The sequence below is a fragment of the Salvelinus sp. IW2-2015 genome, linkage group LG1, assembly GCF_002910315.2.
Source record: "Salvelinus sp. IW2-2015 linkage group LG1, ASM291031v2, whole genome shotgun sequence".
NCBI lineage: Eukaryota > Metazoa > Chordata > Actinopteri > Salmoniformes > Salmonidae > Salvelinus > Salvelinus sp. IW2-2015.
In genome coordinates this window covers 22027493-22053423 of record NC_036838.1, presented here as the reverse complement: position 1 = coordinate 22053423, position 25931 = coordinate 22027493, and the positions used below count along the sequence as shown (strand labels likewise).

Below are 25931 nucleotides of genomic sequence, written 5' to 3'. Positions count from 1 at the left end.
AAATTAGTTCAACCATTTATCTGGAACGTGCTCGGTCTCAACACACACAGCTCCCATGGTGCTCTGCGGCACAACCCCAATACCACACAGTGATATGTTATCACGTTCGGTGGAAAGTGCACCTTGAGCTTTGCGCGTGGTGCCTGGCCCGCGCGACCAGTAATTTCCGTGAATCTTATGGTCAAGGCACGCACAGAGTCTGCAGCAGCACTCGGATGTGAAGGACTGAGATTGTGCGCGAGTTGTCAAATCATGAGGCAAATCAGTATAAAAAAACAGCACTTTGTGCCTCTTTTTAACGCTTTTGCATCAATATTTTTTCTTAAATTAAATAAAAAGTGGGGGGGGGAAGACAATTATTGGTACCATGATTTTCTTCTAAATGTTTATTTATACACATGAATATTGACCTCAAAAATTGCCATTTTCCCATTCACTATAATGGGGATCCTGTTTTCTGAAAACAATGCCTGCAGTACCTTGAACTTTGTGGCTTCAATGAGAGGGAGCAGTAGTTCTCACCTGGTCCCATGCCATCTCTCTTGTAGATCCAGCTATTTCACAATCCAAAATAAATGGAAATATTAGCACCATATAATTTCCAGATTTGTAGTGCTTATCATTTTCATTCATTTCAGGTCAAGGCAAATAGCTTGATCACAGGAGGTTGGCGGAACCTTAATTGGGGAGGATGGGCTCGTGGTAATGGCTTGAGGTAGAATGGCATCAAATACATATATCATGGATTCCATGTGTTTGATGCCATTCCATTCACTCCATTCCAGGCATTATTATGAGCTGTCCTCCTCTCAGCAGCCTCCACTGAGCCTGATCTACACAACAGATGGTGTGGCATATGCATTCATCTTATCATTGAGGTCTGAAAACATCTGAAAACAGTGTTGATTTTGTAGAGTTATATCACTTTATGCCTCCCTAACTGTAAATATGATGTACCATCTCAGTCTCTATATGATAGCCACCTAAACCACTGCCAAGAGGCCACAACCCTTCTATGAAACGGAACTCTTGTTTATTTCGTACAGTTTCTCTCGTCTCATTTCTCTCATTTTTCTTCATAAACAGTCACACGTTTCAGCTCCGTCCGTCTCTCATCACTCTTGATATATAGATGTCAGAGGTTAGCCGAGTGGCATAGCAAAGGAGAAAACCGAGTTCTTCTCACCCTCGCTCCACAACACACTGCGACTCTGTGAGAGGCCCTGCTGACGCTACCGATAACACACTGCATAATTACTGGCCGGTGTACCAACACCCCCGGGAGGAAAACGCAAAGCTGTGACAACCAGCAGTGGACTCTCTCTGACCTATTGCATCAGTTCACATTCATCCAATAGAATAGTTTGGAGTAAAACAATCTAAAATCGGCACCTGAATTGGAATTTACTCCATGAGATGGAATATTTTGGATATACTTTTGTTTTGTGATTATGTGTACTGGACAGACGAAGTTGAACATACTACAGAAAAACATCTTGTTTAAAATTAAGGGCTGGATGAAAACAGACAGGATCCACAAGTTGTGGATCGGCTGGAAACCCTGGATTGGACAAGAAAACCCAGCTGTGGAAATGTCATAAGAAATGTTAAAAATAAAAACGACTTTGCTGAGCAGACAGTTGACATGCACCTCTGTGGTTTACATGTTTACTGATTCACCGTTTACACAGCATGATACATCCTGCTGCAACTGTTCCAGTGATGTACTGCTAGAGTTTTTCAATACAGTATTGTCCACAAGGGACTTGATTGAACCAGTAACTTGTTCACTTGGCAATTTCCCCAAGAGCCTGAACATACTGCTGACTGGTTAGGGACTGCAATATCAACACTTATCTCAATGCTTTATTTCAGCTGAGCCTTAGGCTGGTATTGAATCGATTACAGATAGTGACTTTCTGGGAGTTTACAATTGATTTAGAAACTGGAAGTCTTGTGGCCTTACCCATTTTGTTCTGACAGCAAACCTGGCTGAGAAGGAGGGGGGTAGAAGGTGCTTAACCAACACATCTATCTTCAGATTTTGTTCTGTTAGGTGACCTAAACTGGGATATGTTTAACACCCCGGCAGTCCTACAATCTAAGCTAGATGCCCTCAATCTCACACAAATTATCAAGGAACCCACAAGGTACAACCTTAAATCCGTAAACTTGAGCACACTCATAGATATTATCCTGACCAAGTTGCCCTCCAAATACACATTTCAATCAGGATCTCAGCGATCACTGCCTCATTGCCTGCATCCGCTATGGGTCCGCGGTCAAATGACCACCCCTCATCACTGTCAAATGCTCCCTAAAACACTTCTGCGAGCAGGCCTTTCTAATCGACCTGGCCTGGGTATCCTGGAAGGATATTGACCTCATCCCGTCAGTAGAGGATCCCTGGTTGTTCTTTAAAAGTAATTTCCTCACCATCTTAAATAAGCATGCCCCTTTCAAAAAACTTAGAACAGATATAGCCCTTGGTTCACTCCAGACCTGACTGCCCTCGACCAGCACAAAAACATCCTGTGGCGTACTGCACTAGCATCCAATAGTCACCGCGATATGCAACTTTTCAGGGAGGTCAGGAACTAATACACGCAGTCAGTTAGGAAATCAAAGGCTAGCTTTTTCAAACAGAAATGTGCATCCTGTAGCTCTAACTGCACTGAGGCTAGGAAAGGGGGGTCTTGAAACCTTTGATTAGTTGGCACCTTTGATCTCCATCCAGGAGGGCAAGTCATGACACTCTTTACATTTTCACTCTAACTGGTAAACATAAGTTCTGACAATTGTTACCAGTTTCAACACATCTTATGACACTTTACCTAGTCTTTTCTGTTTGGCCATGAATAACTAATCAAGTCACACACAAAAGTCTCGTGAAACATCCACCATCTATTTTGTTATCTTTTTCATTCACAAAACACCCCAAACAAGACAATGAAAAGGAGGAGCACAGTGCAGTACTGTGATATTACATGAGGGTTTGCTTCCCAAAAAGGGTCCCAGAGGCTATGTTCTCCATGCTGTGTCATAAAGCTTCCCACTGGGCACACCAGGTAATTTCATTGGTTGAGTCAGTTGAGATTGCAAGCTATTTTCACTTCACCCATACAAAAAGACAGCCCAAAGTTAGTTGAATGTTCAATGTGTTATCACTATGCTGTCAACCATCTAAAAGCACAACCAAATTCCAATGGAAAAAATAATGTATGCTTTTTGGTTTAGTTGTCACCCAAATGTCTCTCACTGCGCTTTCAACCATTTAAAATCACAGCAAAGTTAAAATGGGAATACGATGTCAGATATGTTGGTTATTTATACAACTGATTGTGGTATATAACTGTGTTTTGTCTAATAGCAGAATCAAATGGCCAGGATTGCAGTTGTGATTACAGTAAAAGTACATGGTGAAAGTAATCAATACCGTTCGGGATTCTGCACAGATTATTAATGCAATCGTGAAGATCTCAACAGATCTGCAATGACCTATGCATGCTATCTTGAACATGCATGCCTTATATGAGAAGAAATGTATAGTTACAATAATCTCAAAATGTGGCCAGGGATGTGTAACTCATTTTAAGGTTGAACGTTACATTAGTTTGTAAGATAGCCTTATTAACTTTAGGCTATTTACTGTATTACAAAAGTAATATTGAATAATGTTTGGTTGACAATGCAACAAAAAGATCAACATTTAAAGGAGATGTATCTACTGCTTGGATAGTTCCATCGGAGCCACAGGCTTAATCACATTCTTTAACTTTTATCTTTGGTTGAGTTGGATACGTGAATCCAACATATAATTTGTTAACTTGTCCACAAGTTAATAGGCTATTTATTGTATTTCAAAAGTGATAATGAATTGTGTTTGATTGTCAATGCAACCAAATATCAACATTTTTGTTGATTGTAGCGGCGGCAGCCTATTAGAGTATCTGGAGGTGTGGCTTGTTGGAGGCGTGGCCTTCGGTTAGCTCTGTTGGATACCAGCCCGTGGAAGAAAGTGTTATGCCAGTTCAAGTATTATGTTGTACTGTGTTAATAATGGTCAAGCTTATAGATTGAATGTTCGGAAGATGATGTGACTGACATAAGTGCATGTGATACCAAAGAACCTGCTAGAGTACCATTGTTAACCTCACTAGGGTAAGGGGCACTATTTTCACCTCCGGATGAAAAGCGTGCCGAAAGTAAACTGCCTATTTCACAGGCCCAGAAGCTAGGATATGCATATAATTGGTAGATTTGGATAGAAAACACTCTAACGTTTCCAAAACGGTTAAAATAATGTCTGAGTATAACATAACTGATATGGCAGGTGAAAACCTGAGAAAAATCCATCCAGGAAGTGTGATTTTTTTTATGTTTGTAGTTTTCCATTGACTGCCTATACAGATTCCAATGACTTAGGACTCAAATTGCACTTCCTATGGCTTCCACTAGATGTCAACAGTCTTTAGACATTGTTTCAGGCTTGTATTCTGAAAAATTAGAGAGTAAGACCACTCTGAATGAGTGGTCTGGGAAAGTACCCAGAGCTGATTCCTACGCGCGAACGAGAGTCCGCCTTTCTTGTTTTCCTTTTATATTGACGAAGCTATTTTCCGGTTGAAATATTATTGATTATTATAACTAAAAACAACCTGGGGATTGATTATAAACATCGTTTGACATGTTTCTACGAACTTTATTGATACTTTTCGGATTTTTCGTCTGCCTGTTGTGACCGCCTTGGAGCCATTGGATTACTGAACAAAACGCGCCAACAAAACGGAGGTTTTTGGATATAAAAACGGACTTTATCAAACAAAACGAACATTTATTGAGTAAATGGGAGTCTTGTGAGTGCAACCATATGAAGATCATCAAAGGTAAGTGATTAATTTTATCGCTATTTCTGATTTTTGTTACTCCTCTACTCCTCTCCTCAGTTACTCCGCTGTTCTCAGATGATTGCATGGTATGCTTTCACCGTAAAGCCTTTTTGAAATCTGACACAGCGGTTGGATTAACAAGAAGTCAATCTTTAAGCCGATGTATAACACTTGTATGTTTTATGAATTTTTATGATGAGTATATCTGTTTTTGAATTTGGCGCTCTGCAATTTCATTGGATGTTGGCCAGGTGGGACACTAGCGTCCCACAGACCCTAGAGAACTTTTTCTTAGACTGGTGTCAGAAGTGGGATAGCTTCAACCCATGCCTTGACAAGATGGATGACACCGTGAAGCAGCTGATGAAGAAGACTGGGCAAGAAGAGGTGGAGCTGAGCCTTGGCAGGAAGTGGCCTCTACCTTCCATGCAGCATCAGCGGTGAGGCCTGCCAGGCATTAATTTGACACCGGTTCCATGATATCCCTGGTTTGGCCTGGTGTTCTTCCAGACAGTGGGCCCCTCCCCTCCGGGTTGCACCCCTACCTCGGTATGTCTTTGCTCTGTGACAGGGGAGCTCGTGGACATGAAGGGCCAGAGGTCCTTATCGATGCGTGCCGGCTATGTCTCGTTGGTGCACGAGTTCTGGTAGGACAATATCCACGATAACTGCATCCAAAGGTTGGATTTCCTCAGTCAAGAGGGAGCATGCCTAGATGTTGGAAGGCAGAAACTCCAGATGAAAGACTTCGTCATGGGACTTCGGAGTAGTGGAAGAAGACAACGGCAGCCTCAGGTGACTTGGCAGGAATTGGTGACAGACAGCTCCACAAATATCCTTCCCCCAGATGAGAAGGAGCAGCTAAAGCCGAAGAGGTGAGTGTGCCCCAGCAGGTGAGCAGTGGCACAGTGGACCTACCTGGCAAGCTGTGCAGGAACTAGGGCAGGGGTGTAGCCTGAGCAGCGGGATAGAAAGCACTGTGGGTAGAGTTTGGGAATGTCTTTGCAGCACAAGACAATGACCGCCAGATAATATATCTGGTCCAGCACTCTATCGACGAAGCACCTATATGTTTGCACCCCATCACTTGCCACTGGCAAAGAGAGAGGTAGCGGAGCAGAAGATCCGGGAGATGGGAGAGACAGGGTTCATCAAGCCATCCAACAGCCCTTGGGTGGCCCCCGTAGTCCTTGGCACTTCTGTGCAGACTACAGGCAGCTGAACTATGTGACCAGGAAGGATTCCGATCCCCTTCCGTGCATAGATGATGCACATGACTACATCACAAGGTCACAGGGGTTCAGTTCCCTCGATCTCCGCAGCATTTATTGGCAAGTGGAGCCTGCCCTTGAAACGAGGCTGAAGAACGCCTTCTCAATTGGACAAGGACTGAGGCAGTTCACCGTGATGCCCTTCAGACTGCAATGTTCCGCTAACCTTCTATCATCTTATGGCGCAAGTGCTGGCCATAATCCCCCGCAACAAGTGTGTGGTCTACCTGGACAACCTCCTTGTGCATGCAGCAAACTTCCGTGGATCTCTGAGGAATCTGTGTATGGTTCTACTTGCCATTTTGCAGGCAGGACTTTAAGCTCCACCCCGAACTTCTAGAAGCAAGACATTTTCTCTGTAATAATGGTGAATTTTGAACTTCTAGAAGCAAGCCATTTTCTCTGTAATAATGGTGAAAACATAAGGGTCACGAGTTTATTTTCTATGAAACTCAGAGGCTGCGGTACAGCAAGCCTATCATCACAACAATTATTATCAGGCTTATTTTTTTCTAGTTTGCACAGCAACATATTTACGAGCAATTTAGAGCAGACTGAAATGGCTTGTGTCAATTTGAGCTAGCTAACTATCTAGCTAGCAAGCAAAAGTCAACCAGCTAGCTAGCTACATTGGCAAAGAAAATATGCAGTAATTTAACATTGGCTAGCAATAAAGATACTTATAAACATGTCAAGGTACCTACCAGGCAGCTGCTGAAAATATTATTCTACTTCACTACCGCTTCAAGAAAATATTTACTAAATAGTCTGAGCTTGTATGTCTCACCCGTGTCTCACCTGTTAGCATGAGGTTGGTCCCTGAAACTGATCATTTTAATCTACAGTAGGCATAAGCTATTACTGTAAAGAAATACAGTATGTTAGAGCGATTTTTACAGGAGGCTTCCAATTACAGTTAATGAAACAGTATTTTTTCTGCAATTTACCCATAATGCTGTGTAATCTACAACTGTGCATTCTACAGTGTTTTACTGTTGAAGTTACAGAAAAATCTTAGTGTGTTGTTGTTGCAGGGGTCATAACATGTGTTACTATTACTGAGTCAGCTAACACTTTGCTATCATTAAGAAGGCCTTGCAGGACCACATAATTAGTAAGAAGGCGAGGAGGTAGCCCAATCCATCAGCTCTGTTTTAACCCTCTAGAGTCTAAGCCCTGTCTAAACTGGGGGAGATTCTAAAATAACATATTGAATTGTTTTAAGATGGTCATACCAAGGATTATTTAGCTATTTGATTTTGAATTTTACCCAAAAAATATATACAATTATTGAATGAAATATTGAATTTGGCATTACTGGTATTAGCCAATAGAAACACATTGAATAAAATATTCACTACATGGAACAACAGATAGTTCAACAAAACAAAATCTTAAGGGAATTTTGTTCTGAAATATCTGTCATATATCTGAGAGATACAGTGGGGAGAACAAGTATTTGATACACTGCCGATTTTGCAGGTTTTCCTACTTACAAAGCATGTAGAGGTCTGTAATTTTTTATCATAGTACACTTCAACTGTGAGAGACGGAATCTAAAACAAAAATCCAGAAAATCACGTTGTATGATTTTTTATTATTTTTTATTATTATTTTTTTGCTTACATTTTTATCCCATTTTCTCCCCAATTTTCGTGGTATCCAATCGCTAGTAATTACTATCTTGTCTCATCGCTACAACTCCCGTACGGGCTCGGGAGAGACGAAGGTCGAAAGCCATGCGTCCTCCGAAGCACAACCCAACCAAGCCGCACTGCTTCTTAACACAGTGCGCCTCCAACCCGGAAGCCAGCCGCACCAATGTGTCGGAGGAAACACCGTGTACCTGGCCCCCTTGGTTAGCGCGCACTGCGCCCGGCCCACCACAGGAGTCGCTGGAGCGCGATGAGACAAGGATATCCCTACCGGCCAAACCCTCCCTAACCCGGACGACGCTATGCCAATTGTGCGTCGCCCCACGGACCTCCCGGTCGCGGCCGGCTGCGACAGAGCCTGGGCGCGAACCCAGAGACTCTGGTGGCGCAGCTAGCACTGCGATGCAGTGCCCTAGACCACTGCGCCACCCGGGAGGCCCACATTGTATGATTTTTAAGTAATTAATTTGCATTTTATTGCATGACATAAACATGGTAAACATGGTAAAGTGCCTAATTCCTTACATAAGGGAGAGCAGGCCATGTCCAGACTTTCTCGGTGACCTCAAGTACTCATTAACTCTGTCTTTAATGCTTTTTCAGGTTGCATCAGTCATTGACAAAAACGTCTGAGACACAGTATTATTGATGAACACCCAGAGGTTCCCTGGTAAGCCACATTTGCCTCAGGATCCATCCCAGTTGGTATTCTGTGTCCACTCATGGTATCTCTCTTTGGTTACACATCCTTGGAATAGCAGAACAGCATAACGGTCCGGACGGCCCTTTCTGTGCCTGGTGAGCAATTGGTCAAGTTCTGTTGTCAGAAGAGGAATGGAAATGTCAGGGTGAACCGACGACCTGACGAACTCGCCATGTATGTTGACTCTGCCTGTCGGAGGTGGAGTTCCAGAGCTCACGTGTGCCTGGCATGGATTGTGACTCCATCTCGTTCCTCGCCCTCTTCAACGCGTCATTCTCCGCCTGATTCTCCGCCAATGTTGCCTGACTCTCTGCCAATGACGAGTGACTCTCTGCCAATACCGCCTGGCTCTGGACCAATGCATCAGCTGTCGCCCGTATCTCTGCCCTCAGATAATGTTTCTCTTTCTGCCGGTCTGCCATCAATGACTCGATCTCGGTCTTAAAAGTTTGAATCTGATCCATGTCCACCTTCATCAGATGAGCAGAATGGTTCCGCCCTGAGCCCCCATCGATTACAGTGGCCTATGATAGAAACGGTAGATCAATTAAGAATTTAAAATGACTCCAACACAAGTGCTGCGTACACATTTTAAGAATCTAGCAAAACTAACCGCTTTCTTGGCAACCATGCGTTTTTTCGGGTGGAGTTTGGGGCTGGGTGAGGAGTACTGGAAAGGTGTGACTTTCAGCTTACAATAGGCCATAAGTATACAGCAGATCGTCGATTGTCCTCACTTTGATTATGCTGTGATAACATACTGTAGCACCATGACCAGGATCTCTATTTATTTAAGTGAGCAGATTAGGGCTTTCAGGAGGAACAGTGGTTGCTCAACTAAAAGTTTTGAGATTATGCTGCGGATTCTTTGTTTTTTAGTATCTAGTACAGACAAAGTTTTTTTTACCAATTAGTATATTTGAGTTTAACCACAATATTTGTTGTATTTTTTGTTCCGTCTTTCCTGGTGGATTAAACTTTCTATGGCTTGTTTAAAAAATAATGATATTTTGGAGATGATTTCGTTTTCAAATAACCTAAAGTGAGTGAGAAAAAGGCCATTCTTGAACATGGGGTGAGACATTCTTACTAATTTGTAAATAAAGCCACTCTGTTATTTAGAATGATGTATTTCTGTTTTTAGAGGGAGAGAAACCAAAAGCCCACCGTCGCCTCATGGGTCTCCCAGTCGCGGCCGGTACGGGTATCGAACCAGCATCTGTAGCATCGCAGTTTGCACTCCGATGCAGTGTCTTCGACCGCTGCGGCACTCTGGAGGCCCATCCACAAACGTTTTAATGCTGATCATTTGCCTTGCACAAAGTGTAAAAATACAGAGAGGTGTTGGCAAGAGTCTATTGTCCTGCTAATAGACCATAACGGGCTATTATAATACATGGTGTCCAGGTCAGGATAACCAAAACATCTCTTTATTAAAGACGATCAGAAAGAATGTTGGTACTTATTTATTTTGATCCAAAGCCACGAATGAGTGAGTCACTCAGCTTTATGTAGGTGCCGAGGCTGTATGACTGCGCCATCAACTTAATTATTTAGTAGACATCGCTTGCCAATATTCGGTAAACATATATATCTTAAGAATATAATGGAATATAACTGCACATTTTAGTTTCTCTTAGAATAAAAACCTTAGTGTAACAACAGTTTTAGTAAGTAATACTGACGAGTAGAAACCAAAAAATACATGTATTTTTCAGGGTGTGCGTGTGCAGGACAGAGGAATAGCAATTCTTACACTATTGTTCTAAATTCAGTCACCTTCATCCGCATCATTCACTTCATTGAAATTCAATTTTGAATTCGTGCACTACTATCAGTTTCTATTTGGTTTATGTCGCCCATTCATTGTCAGTTAGAGACACATTAGCGCCTTGGGACCCAAAAGCATAATCAGTGCTCTAACTCCTGCTTGCGTTAGTCTGGAGCAATGAAGCAGTGACGCCGGGTACCGTACTAAACCACAAAAAAAAAAGCAAAATCTCAAAACTTTTAGTTGAGCAACCACTGTAAGTGTGTGTTTGTGTGTGTGTGAGGTATCTGTGTGAAAATTATATGAAAAATCTTAAATTCTTCTTGTATTCCTTGTGGGTCTCCAGACTATTCTAACAGGGTCATCTTGGGCCATTTTCAGTATTTTGTGTCTATGACATAAAATTAGTGAACAGCTCGGAAATTTTGGTGTGTGGGTTGAAATGTTGTCCTTTTGTTTTTATGTCAACATTTTGACCATAGCCACCATAGGTGACATACAGTGACGTCCAAAATTATTTAGACAGTGACACATTTCCCAAGACATGCTAACCTCCCACTATTACCAATAACAGGGGATGTTAGCATTTTTTGGGAGCGACAGTATGATAGTTATGCCTCTGTAACTTTCTCACACATGATTATTCATGATTCATTCATGGTTATCCATAGTCATGGTAGCATCCTTTTTTCTCCCCAATTTCAATCTTGTCTCATCGCTGCAACTCCCCAACGGCCTCGGGAGGCGAAGGTTGAGTCATGCGTCCTCCAAAACATGACCTGCCAAACGGTGCTTCTTAACACCCGCCCACTTAACCCGGAAGCCAGCCGCACCAATATGTCGGGGGGAAACACCGTTCACCGGACGACCGAGGTCAGCCTGCAGGCGCCCGGCCCGCCACAAGGAGTCGCTAGAGCGCAATGAGCCAAGTAAATTCCCCCGGCCAAACCCTCCCCTAGCCTGGACAACGCTGGGCCAATTGTGCGCCGCTCTGTGGGACTCCCGATCACGGCCAGTTCTAATACAGCCCAGGATCGAACCTGGGTCTGTAGTGACGCCTCTAGCACTGCGATGCAGGGCCTTCGGCCGCTGCGTCACTCGGGAGGCCCCAAAATATTACACTTTTGACTAATGTACATGTAAGTGAATTATTGGTTCCCTAAAATGGGTTCTATGAACAAGGAGTTCTGGAGTAAAGCCAAAACAACAACAAATGTGTCACAATACTTTTGGACCTCACTGTGTAACTAACTAATATAACTCACTATTTCTGACATAATCTAATGAGTCCATGTTTAGTACACCTAGAGTACAAGCGTAGATATTGATCAATAGAAAATACCTGCTGTCACGATGATAAATTCCCTGTGTCTAGCTTTTGATTTGCCAAATCAAGCTGTCAACTTTGGTCCAAACAGGACACGGCTGTTTGCCTATCAATGTCCCCAGACCCTAATAGAATGCGTGCAATGGTACAGGGGCTGTGCTAGTGATGATGATTAATTGTACCTGTAACATTCCATTGGTTCCATTATATCGGGCAAGCTAAATCAGCAGTATCTCATGTATTTCAAAGTATATGTATTTGACCCAGGTCTATTTGAATTAATCTGACTGATACGGTGTCCATTTTAGGACAGACTCTGAGGATTGATTGTTGACGAACTGTGTGTTTCTGTTCTTTTCTTCTCTCTCAGGTGGCATCCCCTTTGTACTGACCGGAGAGCTGTTTGAGCAGTCGTACCGACCCGCAGCCTTCATGATCGCAGGGATCGTCAACTGGATCGCCAACTTCGCAGTCGGACTTTTGTTCCCATTCATGCAGGTGAGTGTGTGTGTGATTGGCTGTGTGTGCATATCTTCAAATGTGTGGCTATGCGCTTACCAGCACTATCAGACAGATTCAGGACAGATTTTGGCCAGAGTGAGCCCTCTCATCGTCACACCACTTTCAACCAGCGGTTTTCAGTTGCGGCTGAACAGTTTGGTTGTGTGTTTAACTCTGCCTGTAAACACGCTGGATGATTCAGAATCCATTGAAGAGCTTGAACGATTCATTGGCGAGAGATACTTACGAACTCAAAGAAACATGTCGCTGGTTTCGGAGGATTCAAGCATTGTTAAGGACAACCAACCCAACCCAATCAACAAAACAAACCAAAACCAGGTTGGCCAATAGGTATCAACGATGGAACCAAACCATCCCCTAGTAAGAGGGCGCGTGTGTGGCGAGTGGGGAGAGGTTTACTGATATGGATGTTGACTTGATATCTTGGATATATTACGAGAGGACATCAATGCATTATGTGCTAGTCTAGAATTCAGCCAACGTCAGATTGATGATCTAAGGAAAGAGAACACAGCGCTGAAAGGTACTGTAGACTCTATTCATAGCAAGGTGGAGGTGATGCAAAGGGAGAACAAACAACTTAAAGAAACCTTGCTTGATGTACAGTGTCGATCAATGCGGAACAATCTAATATTTTCAGGGATACCGGAGAAAGACAACAGCAGAGGCTGTGAGGACACTTTATGTCAACTCAACTTAAACTGCCCACTGATGTTGTGCGTAATGCCACTTTCTCCAGAGCCCATAGAATAGGTAAGGCCTCTGGAAATAGGCCACGGTCTATTATTGCATGTTTTGACAAATTTAAGCAAAAGGAAATGACGAAGAACATGGGCAGAGAACTCAGAAACACTGATTTTGGAATGAATGATCACTTCCCCACCGAGATCAATGAAAGGAGAAAAAAACGATATCCCGTCTAGAAGGAAAAGCGTTGCCTTAATCAACGAGTCTCCATGGTGATGGATAAACTTTATATCAATGGGCAATTGTATCGGGACTCTAGAGTAACTCCATGGCTATTTTAATTTAATGTTCAAATCTGAGTTTGTGTGTTGTAGTGTATCAACTTCAACTATAACGAATACATGCTCTATTGATCTCCACTTGATAAGGAAAGGGTTGCATATAGCTCAGGTTAATGTATGTAGCCTTCCTAACAAAATACATGAGGTTTTTAACTTGGTCAACATAAATAATATTCATATCTTGGCCTTGACCGAAACGCATTTAGATGCATCTGTAAATGATGGGCAAATTAACATTCAAGGATATAGTCTACTGAGAAGGGACAGGAATAGGAATGGTGGGGGTGTTGCACTGTATATTCAGAATCATATACTTTTTAAAAGGAGGGATGACATTAATCTATGTCAAATAGAGGCACTATGGGCTCAAGTACATCTGCCTCACCAGGCACCCATATTGGTGGGATGTGTGTATAGACCTCCTAGCTCTAAGGTGTCCTATCTGGATGACTTATGTACTGGGTTTGACCAGGCCACAGATAGCAACAGAGATGTATTTATCTTGGGTGATTTTAATATAAATTGGAAGGATCACAATAATTCGAATATAACAAAATTGATGAGATATGCCAAGAACTGTGGTTTGAAACAAATGGTTAATGATACTACTAGATCTTCAATTAAGCTGGGTCATCGTTCAGACACATGCATTGATCTGATTTTCTGTAATATACCATTGCAATGCTTAAAAGCCAGATCAATGCCAGTGGGCTGGACAGACCATAATATTGTGACCATAACCATGAACACCAAGGTTCCAAAGAAACCCCCTAGGATTGTGGTCAAGAGACATTTTAAAACATTTAATCATGAGCTATTTCTAAATGATTTGGCTGCTGTACCCTGGGAGCTGATTTATCTAGAGGATGAATCACGCTACAGAATGTTTTATTGATTTGCTCACTGAGGTAATGGACCATCATACCCCTATAAGAAAGAGTACAGTTGGTGCTCGTCCATCTCCATGGATTGATGATGAACTTGGTGAGGTTTTTTCTCAAAGAAATATGGCCAAAGTCTTAGCAGCCAAGTCAAATTTAGAAATTGATGAACAGAATTATAGAACGTTACGTAATTATGCAGTTAAATTGAATCGAAAGAAAAACAAGTTATTTTACAACAATGCTTTTATTGATTGTAAAAATGATTCTAAAAAGGTATGGAACACAGTTAAGGGCTTACTTGGTACATCTATCTCATCATGCCCATCTAGTGTGGAGGTTGATGGGAGAATAATAACAAAACCAGTTGATATTGCCAATCATTTTGCAGATTTTTTTTACAAAGAAAATTAAATTACTGAGCAATAATGTAAACATACATTCTTCCAAACAAGCTATTGTCCAATGGATTGATGATCATATTATGAGCAACAAGATCTGCTCTTTTAGTCTGCAAACGGTGTCAGTGGAGGAGGTGTTAAACCTATTGAAGTCATTACCTGATGGTAAATCTACAGGTTATGGTCTTATGGACAATTTTTTGCTTCGCTGTGCTGCTCCCCAGATTGCAGTTGCACTGAGATACATATTTAATTGGTCACTGGAAAAGGGGATGTTTGCAAATGTATGGAAGCATGCGAAACTGTGTCCTATTCCGAAAGACTGCAAAGAACCCATTACTCCTGCCAATAGTCGACCAATTAGTCTACTCCCTACACTCAGTAAGATATTGGAGGGTATTGTGAGTAGACAAATATGGGAGTACATGGAAAATAATGATCTGATTACAGCCAAGCAGCATGCTTATTGCAAAAACCATTCCACTACCACTGCATTGGTTGACATGACTGACCAGTGGCTCAATGCTATGGATAATGGCAAGTTTGTGGGTGTACTATTTTTAGATTTCAGTGCAGCATTTGATATAGTGGATCATTAAATAATTTAGACAAAATTAATGCATTATGGTTTTAAGGAGGTAGCATTGAATTGGGTACAGTCATATCTAACTGACAGGAAACAGTCCACCTATATCAATGKTTCATTTTCTTCCCCTCATGTGTTAAACTGTGRAATACCGCAGGGCAGCTGCCTTGGGCCACTTCTTTATTTAATATATACCAACAACCTTCCCTATGCCTTAGCTGAAACTCAAGCTACTATATTTGCAGATGATACTACAATTTATGAAGCAAGACAATCGGTTCAACAGGTACAGCAGGCTTTACACGGAGATTTGGAGAATATCAGGGAGTGGGTTTGCCAAAACAAACTTGTTTTAAACACCAAAAAAAACAAAATTATGTTGATCTGTTCAACTAGGTAAAGGCCAAAACAGCATGGGATACAATTAAGTATGGGAGGAGTACAAATTGAAGTAGTGGCAGAAACCAAACTATTGGGAGTGCAGCTAGACAACTGCTTATTATGGTCATCTCAAATAACTAATCTATGTATCTTTTTTTTAAAGCATGCATAATCAGGAGGATAGCTAAATATTTACCAGGAACAATTCTTCAGCAAATAACACAAACATTAATTGAGAGTCAGGTGAACTACCGTTCTGTGGTCTGGGGAAATGCATCATCAAGTGAAGTTAGGAGGCTGCAGATTGCACAGAACAAAGCAGCAAGGATTGTTTTAAGGTGGAGATATGGTTCTTCTGTTGCAGTCATGCGCAKTGTTCTTGGTTGGTCATCAATCGACAAGATAATTGAAAAAAACATGCTTATTTTATTTCATAATATACATCATTTAAAACGGCCAAGTTCTATTCATAACGGTATTCAGTTGGTAAGAGACAGACATTCCATAAATACTAGGAATAGATTGTCCACCATCTATGCGTTATCCAGACAGGAAAGAGAAAAATACAAAAGACCATTTAGATTTAGAGCAATAAAGAAATGGAATAAATTAGCTGAGCAAACCAGAAACCTTTCAATATATACATTTAAACATAATTTTAAAAAGATTTAAATATAATACATAGAAATGTTGTGAGACTATAATAGATGAAGAATCAATATTTTTTTAGATCGAGTATTTATTGGGTCATTATGTTAGTATATTATGTATGTTTGTAATAGTGTGTTATATGTGAAAATGTGTTTGTATTATAAATTGTATTTTAATGTTTAAGGACTCTTGGAAGATTAGTCCAAATGGGGACTAAAAGAGATCCAAATCAGAATGTGCACATGCTGTGTGTGTTCCAATAAAATAGTATAATGGTGTCAGAAAGAATAGACTATTGGATTCTTACGTTGGAACATTTCCTGAAATTGCAGGGCACTGTTTTATTTCATACACAGCTCCCACAGCCCCAGGCAGCGCAGCAACAATGTCTCTTCTATTCTGTTCTCCTTCTACTCCCAGAAACATTCACTGCAGTTCTTCTTTAACTCTTCTGTCTGCTCTCTCTTTCTCTCTCTCTCTCTTTCTCTTCTCTCTTCTCTCTCTCTCTTTCTCTTTCTCTTCTCTCTTCTCTCTCTCTTTTGCTGATATGCTGGCGCGGAGTACATTCAATCAAATTAAATCAAATGTACAGTTGAAGTTGGAAGTTTACATAAACCTTAGCCAAATACATTTAAACTCAGTTTTTCACAATTCCTGACATTTAATCCAAGTAAAACAGGTACACCGTCAAGCCCTGGTGTTTTTCCAGACTGAAAAGATTTTATTGCCTCAAAAAGTTCCTCTTCTGTAAGTTGGTTTTCACATAGGTTTTTCTGTAAATGTGTTAATTTTACATTATTATTAGGAAAGAAATTCTTACAGTTACATCATTCAGTGGAAATGGAGGAGACAAAAATAAAACTATTTTGGTGAATCATGGATAACTCCATCATTTGTCACGAGTTTCTGTAAATTATTTTTGGTAGAATTTCTATGTTGAAGATTCAAGTAAAATGTTTAGCATTTTTCACCATTTTCCATACAATTCGCTTTATTTTTGTAAGACATTGCACTTGATCGTTCTTGAATAAGTACTTCCGTTTCTTTTTGTTTTTCCTCTGACCTATTTTGTGCCTCTAGTATAGTTTCCATTACCATCTACCTGCGCTGTTACTTCCTCTATTTCCTTTATTAGTCTAATCTCTTTTGACCTAAACTGATTTTGTTTTAATGATGTGTATTGTATTGAATGGACTCTAAAAGTACATTTTGAACGTGTCCCATACAATAAGGGGATCTGCTGTACCTATGTTGTGCAAGAAAAAGTTAAGAACAAATTGTTATCCAACAGGCTTTCATTAAATGTCCAATGGCCACGTGGAAATTCTGTAAGAGTTATATGGAGGCCAATTAGATGGTGGTCCGATTGCATTCAGTCTCCTATTAATACTTTTAAAAACTTTTGATGCCAGCAAGAATGAGACTAGGAAGTAATCAAGACGGCTAGCTTGATTAAGCCTCCTCCATGTACATCTCACTAGGTCAGGGGTTTTCAGCCTCCATATATCCACTAGTTCTAATGTATCCATGATCTTCGTGTTCTCCTTAAGTGCTTGAGGGTGATAGTTTATAGAGTGATTTCTTTACGATCCATTGAGGTACTTAAAACCGTATTATAATCTCCCACCATAATAATAGATTCATTCGTTGTTTGTGAGCTCAATAGATTATTATATATATTTTCGAAGAAGTGTGGCTCATCATTATTTGGCCATATAGATTAATTAGCCGGATCTGTTTTTGGTCCAATAGCATATTTAAAATAATCCATCTTCCTTGCGGATCTGTTTGCACAGGTAGCACAATCGGATCAAAATGTCTATTAATTAGTATAATCAGCCCTTTTGAGTTTCTTTGCCCATGACAAGAATTTCTCTCTCCCAGTCCTTTTTCCACCCAACCTCATCTATATTTGTAGAATGAGTTCCCTGTAAACAATAGATATTATATTATTTTTCTTTTAGCCATGTAAAAATGTATCTTTTTTAAATTATCTGCTAAGCCATTACAATTATAACTGGCTATACTTATTTTACCCATTTACCATAATGATACCCAAGTTTCAATTATACTTACCACAACCAATGTTTGTAAACTTAACATTAAAAAGCACCATGATGATTAAGTGTCCATAGCTGTGCCATACTAATTTGCACTGTTAAGCATACTGTAGCTGCAACTTTGTAAACCTCCAATTGTTGTAATATTCCACCCACTAAAACCTCCCCCCATATCTAGGTCTGTTGTCACTACGACTATCAGACGATCTCCCTGACTCATGACGCACCTTTGCGTCCTAAGGCAAACCTTTGGCCGCAAATTGGCGTTGGCCAGAGGAAAATATGGGCAGTCTCATGATAACATAAATATCTAACCAAAGAACATAGAAAGAACAGTAAAAAAAAAAAAATTGTAACAATAATAGATCATATTAATAGAAATAATAACAGCAATCTTATAAATGCATGCTCATATTTACAACGTCCTAGCAAGGCTATAAGCATGTCAGCCCAGCCTGCTCAGTTCATTGTATTCAATTGTTTGAAAAAATATATAAAAAATGAAGAGAAAACAAGCTAAGTATATCGCAAGACCAGTCCTTTTACTATGTCCATTACATGCAAGACATATTTAATGTAGTCCTCATTATATCCTGTTGTATTCTGACAAAAAAAAAAGGTAGAAGGAAAAAGGAACATAGATTCTCACGGCCGCTAATGACTGGAAGTAAAAATGTGTCTTAGGCATCAGACTGCGCATAAAGGAATACCCAAGTTTAACTTACAATCGACTCTGACACAGCCATGGCACGATAGCCAAGAATACATGCAGTAGTGACAAACCAGAGCGAGTAAACCTGTAAAACCAACTCTCTCTACACCCATAAACATTTTGTTTTTTATTCCAGGGTCGTTGCTCTATCACCTCGGCTGTTTTACACCTAGGCCTATATCATTAGGATCAAGAATATAAAAGGTAGCATGAATAGCTTATGTAGAAATATATAATATACCTCTCTCTCTCTTAGAGAAGTGCTTTCATAAGCCAGTTATTGTGTTAGTGTCACGCCCTGGCCTTAGTTATCTTTGTTTTCTTTATTATTTTAGTTAGGTCAGGGTGTGACATGGGGGAGGTATGTGTTTTGTATTGTCTAGGGGTTTTTGTATGTTTATGGGGCAATGTTTAGTCTAGGTGTATGTATGTCTATGGTTGCCTAGATTGGTTCTCAATTAGAGACAGCTGTCTATCGTTGTCTCTGATTGGGAGCCATATTTAGGCAACCATAGTCATTAGGTAGTTTGTGGGTGATTGTCTATGTCTATGTTGCATGTTAGCACTTAGTTTGTTTAGCTTCACGTTCGTCGGTTTATTGTTTTGATTTTGTTTGTATAGTGTTCTTCGTTTTCGTCTTTATTAAAGTAAAGATGTATTGCTATCACGCTGCGCCTTGGTCCTCCTCTCTTTCACGTAACGACGATCGTGACAGTTAGTTATACCGTTAACTTTAATCAGTTTATCCCGGTGTTAACCAGCCCGCCACACACTAATAGAAACAACAACCCTGTTAACAATATCTAATCCATTTGTGTCAGAACAATAATCATCCTTTACATTTTTATATTGAGATTTATTTTTTAAATGTAAAGGAGTAATAACACCAATTATTTTAGGATTGTATAGGCCTATTCCAATAGAGAGCATAGGCAGGTTTTTAATTATATAATCCTTTATCCTAGCCCTATAATAAATCTATTCATATTTATTAAGTTTTATCTTAAAAGCTAATTGTTCCAATTCACATCGGCCAACAATTGCCGCACTATATAACAGCTTTTAAGTGATAATATAACGACCTCTACAATTAGGCCATATCATATCAAACAAAAAAAACGAATGTACAATCTTCAAATTAAATAAAGAAAGAAAATCATAAAGAAAAAAGGTCAGCCTTACCCATCTTCGCCTTCCCCTAAATCAAAACCTGATATTACGTCCATATCGTCCAAAGTTACATATTGCCTAAATAGAAAAAGGATAAGTTCATCATACCCATTCTGCATTACCATAAGTCCAACCTTATTTTAAGTCCACATAGTCCACAGTTCCATACTGCATGAACATTTTATTACATAACAGTTTACAAAATGTTTTTGTAAAAAACAAATTAATCCATATTTGTACTGTGTAATATGGTACACATATGTATCGGGGACTACTTCAACAGGAGGTAGCTATCACTCACAGCCATGTTGTAATCTTCGAGTCCTTGAACATTTAGTTGTTTACGTATAATTTATCGACCACTAGACGAACATTCTGCTTCTCTGCTCGGGGCCTTTTGAAAGTTGGCTACAGGGCACGTCATTTCCACTATTTCATGGGGAAATTGTTCATTAATAGACAATGGGGTGTTCTTCAATTCCATACCCTGTTGTAACAAGGCAATTTTCATCTTGTAGTGGGTTAGCATAGCTACGATCGGACGGGGCCTTCCCTCTGCTCTGCCACCAAATTGGCGAGCCCTTTGAAAATCAATTGTTTCCACCTGTTCGTCAGTTATCTTGAGATTACGTTTCATGAATACCTTGACTTTTTCCTCCGTTGACTGATAGTTTATTGTCATCCTCCTTTATTCCCATTATAACAATATTATTTTTCATACTTCTGCACTTTAGATCAAGTAATTTGGCTTTCATTGTTTTATTATCATATCGTAGCCTCTCTGTAGTGTCTTTTAGGGAGTCCACGGTAGTTTTCAATATCTTATTTTCCGCTTGTATTTCTTCCATCATTTTATTACTGTAATCCATTCTTGTTTTTAAGGCCTCAACCTCTCCCCCAGTAGCCCAGACAATAGATCCAGTTTTTTTAACTGCTCGCTAAGGCGCTATCTTCTGGAAACATGGTTATAAAAACGTCCCCCTCCCAATGTTACATTTGGAATTTTAGATGGCGGCTTCCCTTCAGTTTCACACGCAGAACTCGAGGAAAGGTCTTCTCTTGTTCGCTTCGATGTATCCGTTTCTTTTTCGAGCATATCAAAATGCTGATCAATAAATAGTTCCAGATTCTCTATATCATCCAGAATGTTTGTTTCGTAGTTATCAGCTAATCCTCAATTTGGGACAAGCTGTGACTGAAGCCTTTAGTGAGAGGTCTAGTACTTTAATATTTAATCATTTCTGCCCTCTGAATTCATATTCAATATATAAATAGGCCCGTTTGATTTTTGTCTGGCTTTCCGATCCCCCCCCGAAAAAATATGTTTTGTTCATATGATAAATAAAAAAACTGGTTGCTAGGTGTAGGCAAGGGCATAAGCAATTATGTAAACATGATATGACTAAAAGGAAATCAGAGTGATTTTTCCACAAATATCAGGTACAGTTGAAGTCGGAAGTTTACATACACTTAGGTTGGAATCAGTAAAACACTTTTGTCAACAACTCCACAAATGTCCTGTTAACAAACTATAGTTTTGGCAAGTCGGTTAGGGTATCTACTTTGTGCATGACACAAGTAATTTTTCCAACAATTGTTTACAGACAGATTATTTCACATATAATTCACTGTATCACAATTCCAGTGGGTCAGAAGTTTACATACACTAAGTTGACTGTGCCTTTAAACAGCTTGGAAAATTCCAGAAAATTATGTCATGGCTTTAGAAGCTTCTGATAGGCTAATTGACATCATTTGAGTCAATTGGAGGTGTACCTGTGGATGTATTTCAAGGCCTACCTTCAAACGCAGTGCCTCTTTGCTTGACATCATGGGAAAATCAAAAGAAATCAGCCAAGAAATTGTAGACCTCCACAAGTCTTCCAAACGCCTAAAGGTATCACGTTCATCTGTACAAACAATAGAACGTACTTTGGTGCGAAAAGTGTAAATCAATCCCAGAACAACAGCAAAGAACCTTGTGATGGTGCTGGAGGAAACAGGTACAAAAATATCTATTTCCACAGTAAAACGAGTCCTATATCGACATAACCTGAATTGCCACTCAGCAAGGAATAAGCCACTGCTCCAAAACCGCCATAAAAAGCAAGACTACGGTTTGCAACTGTACATGGGGACAAAGATTGTACTTTTTGGAGAAATGTCCTCTGGTCTGATGAAATAAAAATGTAACTGTTTGGCCATAATGACCATCGTTATGTTTGGAGAAAAAAGCACAGGGATGAAGCACGGGGATGGCAACATCATGTTGTGGGGGTGCTTTGCTGCAGGAGGGCCTGGTGCACTTCACAAAATAGATTGCATCATGAGGAGGGACAATTATGTGGATATATTGAAGCAACATCTCAAGACGTCAGTCTGGAAGTTAAAACCTGGTCGCGAATGGGTTTTCCAAATGGACAATGACCCCAAGCATGCTTCCAAAGTTGTGACAAAATGGCTTAAGGACAACAAAGTCAAGGTATTGGAGTGGCCATCACGAAGCCCTGACCTCAATCCCATAGAAAATGTGTGGGCAGAACTGAAAAAGCGTGTGCGAGCAAGAAGGCCTACAAACCTGACTCAGTTACACCAGCTCTGTCAGGAGGAATGGGCCAAAATTCACCTAACTTATTGTGGGAAGCTTGTGGAAGGCTACCCGAAACGTTTGACCCAGGTTAAACAATTTAAATGCAATGCTACCAAATACTAATTGAGTGTATGTAAACTTCTGACCCATTGGGAATGTGATGAAAGAAATAAAAGCTTAAATAAATAATTCTCTCTACTTTTATTCTGACATTTCACATTCTTAAAATAAAGTGGTGATCCTAATTGACCTAAGACAGGGAGTTTTTGCTAGGATTAAATGTCAGGAATTGTGAAAAACTGAGTTTAAATGTATTTGGCTAAGGTTTATGTAAACTTCCGACTTCAACTGTATTTTGCTTACCACTGTAGCAAGTTCTTATCTATTTTTGCCAACTTTTTAAAATTGATTGTATTGAGATCATTTCTTTCTTTTGGGATATGAATACCGAGTATGTCTACTTCACTGTCAGACAATTTTATTGGTAAACTACACGGAAATGTAAAATAGATATTTTTTTGTGATCCAATACGTAATATATTGCACTAATCCTAATTTGGTTGTAATCCAGAGAGGTTAGGAAAAAGTACAAAAATAGTTTGTCGAGATCAGTGTAGAAGAACTTGACTGGCCTCCACAGAGCCCTGACCTCAACCCCATTGAACACCTTTGGGATGAATTGGAATGCAGACTGCGAGCCAGGCCTAGTCGCCCGACCTCACTGCTCTTGTGGCTTAATGGAAGCAAGTCCCCGCAGCAATGTTCCAACGTCTAGTGGAAAGCCTTCCCAGAAGAGTGGAGGCTGTTGTAGCAGCAACAGAGGGACCAACTTCAAAAATAATCCCCATGGAATGAGATGTTCGACGAGCAGGTGTCCACATACTTTTGGCCATGTAGTGTATGTTATGGCTAGAGCTTCCATGCTCAATACCAATGATGTGAAGTGACTTTCTGTCAAACGTACACCCCGCTCTTGCCACAGCCCCTCGACGTCTCCACTTTCCGCTCTCTCAGAGATGTCGAAGTGGGGTGAATTCGTCGTCCTTGTATTTTATGTGGGAGAAATCAATGTGACATTTAGCTTGGCATGATCTTCCAAAGAGCTACAGTGCCGTCAGAAAGTATTCACACCCCTTGACGTTTTCCACATTTTGTTGTGTTACAGCCTGAATTTAAAATTGATTAAATAGAGATTTTATGTCACTGGCCTACACATAATACCCAATCATGTCAAGGCAAAATTTTTACTAATTCATTCAAAATGAAAAGCTGAAATGTCTTGAGTCAATAAGTATTCAATCTCTTTCTTATGGGAAACCTAAATTTGTTCAGGAGTAAATATTTCCTTTACACATCACATAAGTTGCATGGACTCACTCTGTGTGCAATAATAGTGTTTAACCTTATTTTTGAATGAGTACCTCATCTCTGTGCCCCATATATTCAATGATCTATAAAGTCCCTCATTCCAGCAGTGAATTTCAAACACAGATTCAACCACAAAGACCAGGGAGGTTTTTACATTTTAAATTGTTTTAATTTTTTATTTCACCTTTATTTAACTAGGTAGGACAGTTGAGAACAAATTCTCATTTACAACTGCGACCTGGTCAAGATAAAGCAAAGCAGTGCAACACAAACAACAACACAGAGTTACACATGGAATAAATAAACATACGGTCAATAACACAATAGAAAAGTCTAAATACAGTGTGTGCAAATGAGGTAAGATAAGGGAGGTAAGGCAATAAATAGGCCATAGTGGGGAAATAATTAACATTTAGCAATTAAACACTGGAGTGATAGATGTGCAGAAGATGAATGTGCAAGTAGAGATACTGGGGTGCAAAGGAGAAAATAAAATAAATAACAGTATGGGGATCAGGTAGTTGGATGGGCTATTTACAGATGAGCTGTGTACAGGTGCAGTGATCTGTGAGCTGCTCTGACAGCTGGTGCTTAAAGTTAGTGAGAGAGATGTATGACTCCAGCTTCAGTGATTTTTGCAGTTAGTTCCAGTCATTGGCAGCAGAGAACTGGAAGAAAAGGCGGCCTAATGAGGAATTGGCTTTGTGTAACGGTTCTCGTGGGCTGAAGGAAGAGTGGACCAAGGTGCAGCGTTTAAAGTGTTCATGATTCAATCCAAAAACAACAAACAGGAGAACGAAAGCGAAACAGTTCTGTCTAGTGCAGACACAAAACAGAAAACAACTACCCACAAAACATAGGTGGGAAAAGGCTACCTAAGTATGGTTCTCAATCAGAGACAACAATAGACAGCTGCCTCTGATTGAGAACCACACCCGGCCAAACACATAGAAATAGAAAACATAGAACAAAAACATAGAATGCCCACCCCAACTCACACCCTGACCAACCAAAATAGAGACATAAAAAGGATCTCTAAGGTCAGGGCGTGACACTTTGGGGATGACCAGTGAAATATACCTGCTGGAGCGCGTGCTACGGGTGGGTGCTGCTATGGTAACCAGTGAGCTGAGATAAGGCGGGGCTTTACCTAGCAAAGACTTATAGACAAAGCTCTCCCTCGTCCTCCATTTGGTAAATCCGACCACAACTCTATCCTCCTGATTCCTGCTTACAAGCAAAAATTAAAGCAGGAAGCACCAGTGACTCGGTCTATAAAAAAATGGTCAGATGAAGCAGATGCTAAACTACAGGAATGTTTTGCTATCACAGACTGGAACATGTTCCGGGATTCTTCTGATGACATTGAGGAATACACCACATCAGTCACTGGCTTTATCAATAAGTGCATTGAGGACGTGGTCCCCACAGTCACTGTACGTACATACCCCAACCAGAAGCCATGGATTACAGGCAACATTCGTACTGAGATAAAGGGTAGAGCTGCCGCTTTCAAGGTGCGGGACTCTAACCCGGAAGCTTACAAGAAATCCCGCTATGCCCTGCGACGAACCGTCAAACAGGCAAAGCGTCAATACAGGGCTAAGATTGAATCATACTACACCGGCTCCGACGCTCGTCGGATGTGGCAGGGCTTGCAAACTATTACAGACTACAAAGGGAAGCACAGCAGCGAGCTGCCCAGTGACACGAGCCTACCAGACGAGGTAAATCACTTCTATGCTCGCTTCGAGGCAAGCAACACTGAGGCATGCATGAGAACATCAGCTGTTCCGGACGACTGTGTGATCACGCTCTCCGTAGCGCGCCGGAAATACCGGACCGTGCAGGCGTACTGGCTCCCTTGAGCATTGAGCCTGCCCAACCTTACCTGGCTGAATACTCCCCGTCGCCCGACCAGTGCGGGGAGGTGGAATAACCCGCACCAGGCTATGTAGGCGAACC

General features: G+C 40.6%; 1 protein-coding gene across 1 annotated transcript in view; it reads left to right on the top strand.

The window, feature by feature from the left end:
- The window catches only part of slc2a9l2 (solute carrier family 2 member 9, like 2), a 265165-nt gene that overhangs the window by 204333 nt on the left and 34901 nt on the right, over positions 1-25931 (top strand). The window contains exon 11 of the mRNA XM_023985678.2: positions 11987-12114. Within this exon, the coding sequence (XP_023841446.1) occupies positions 11987-12114 (128 nt within the window). The remainder of the gene's footprint in view (positions 1-11986; positions 12115-25931) is intronic.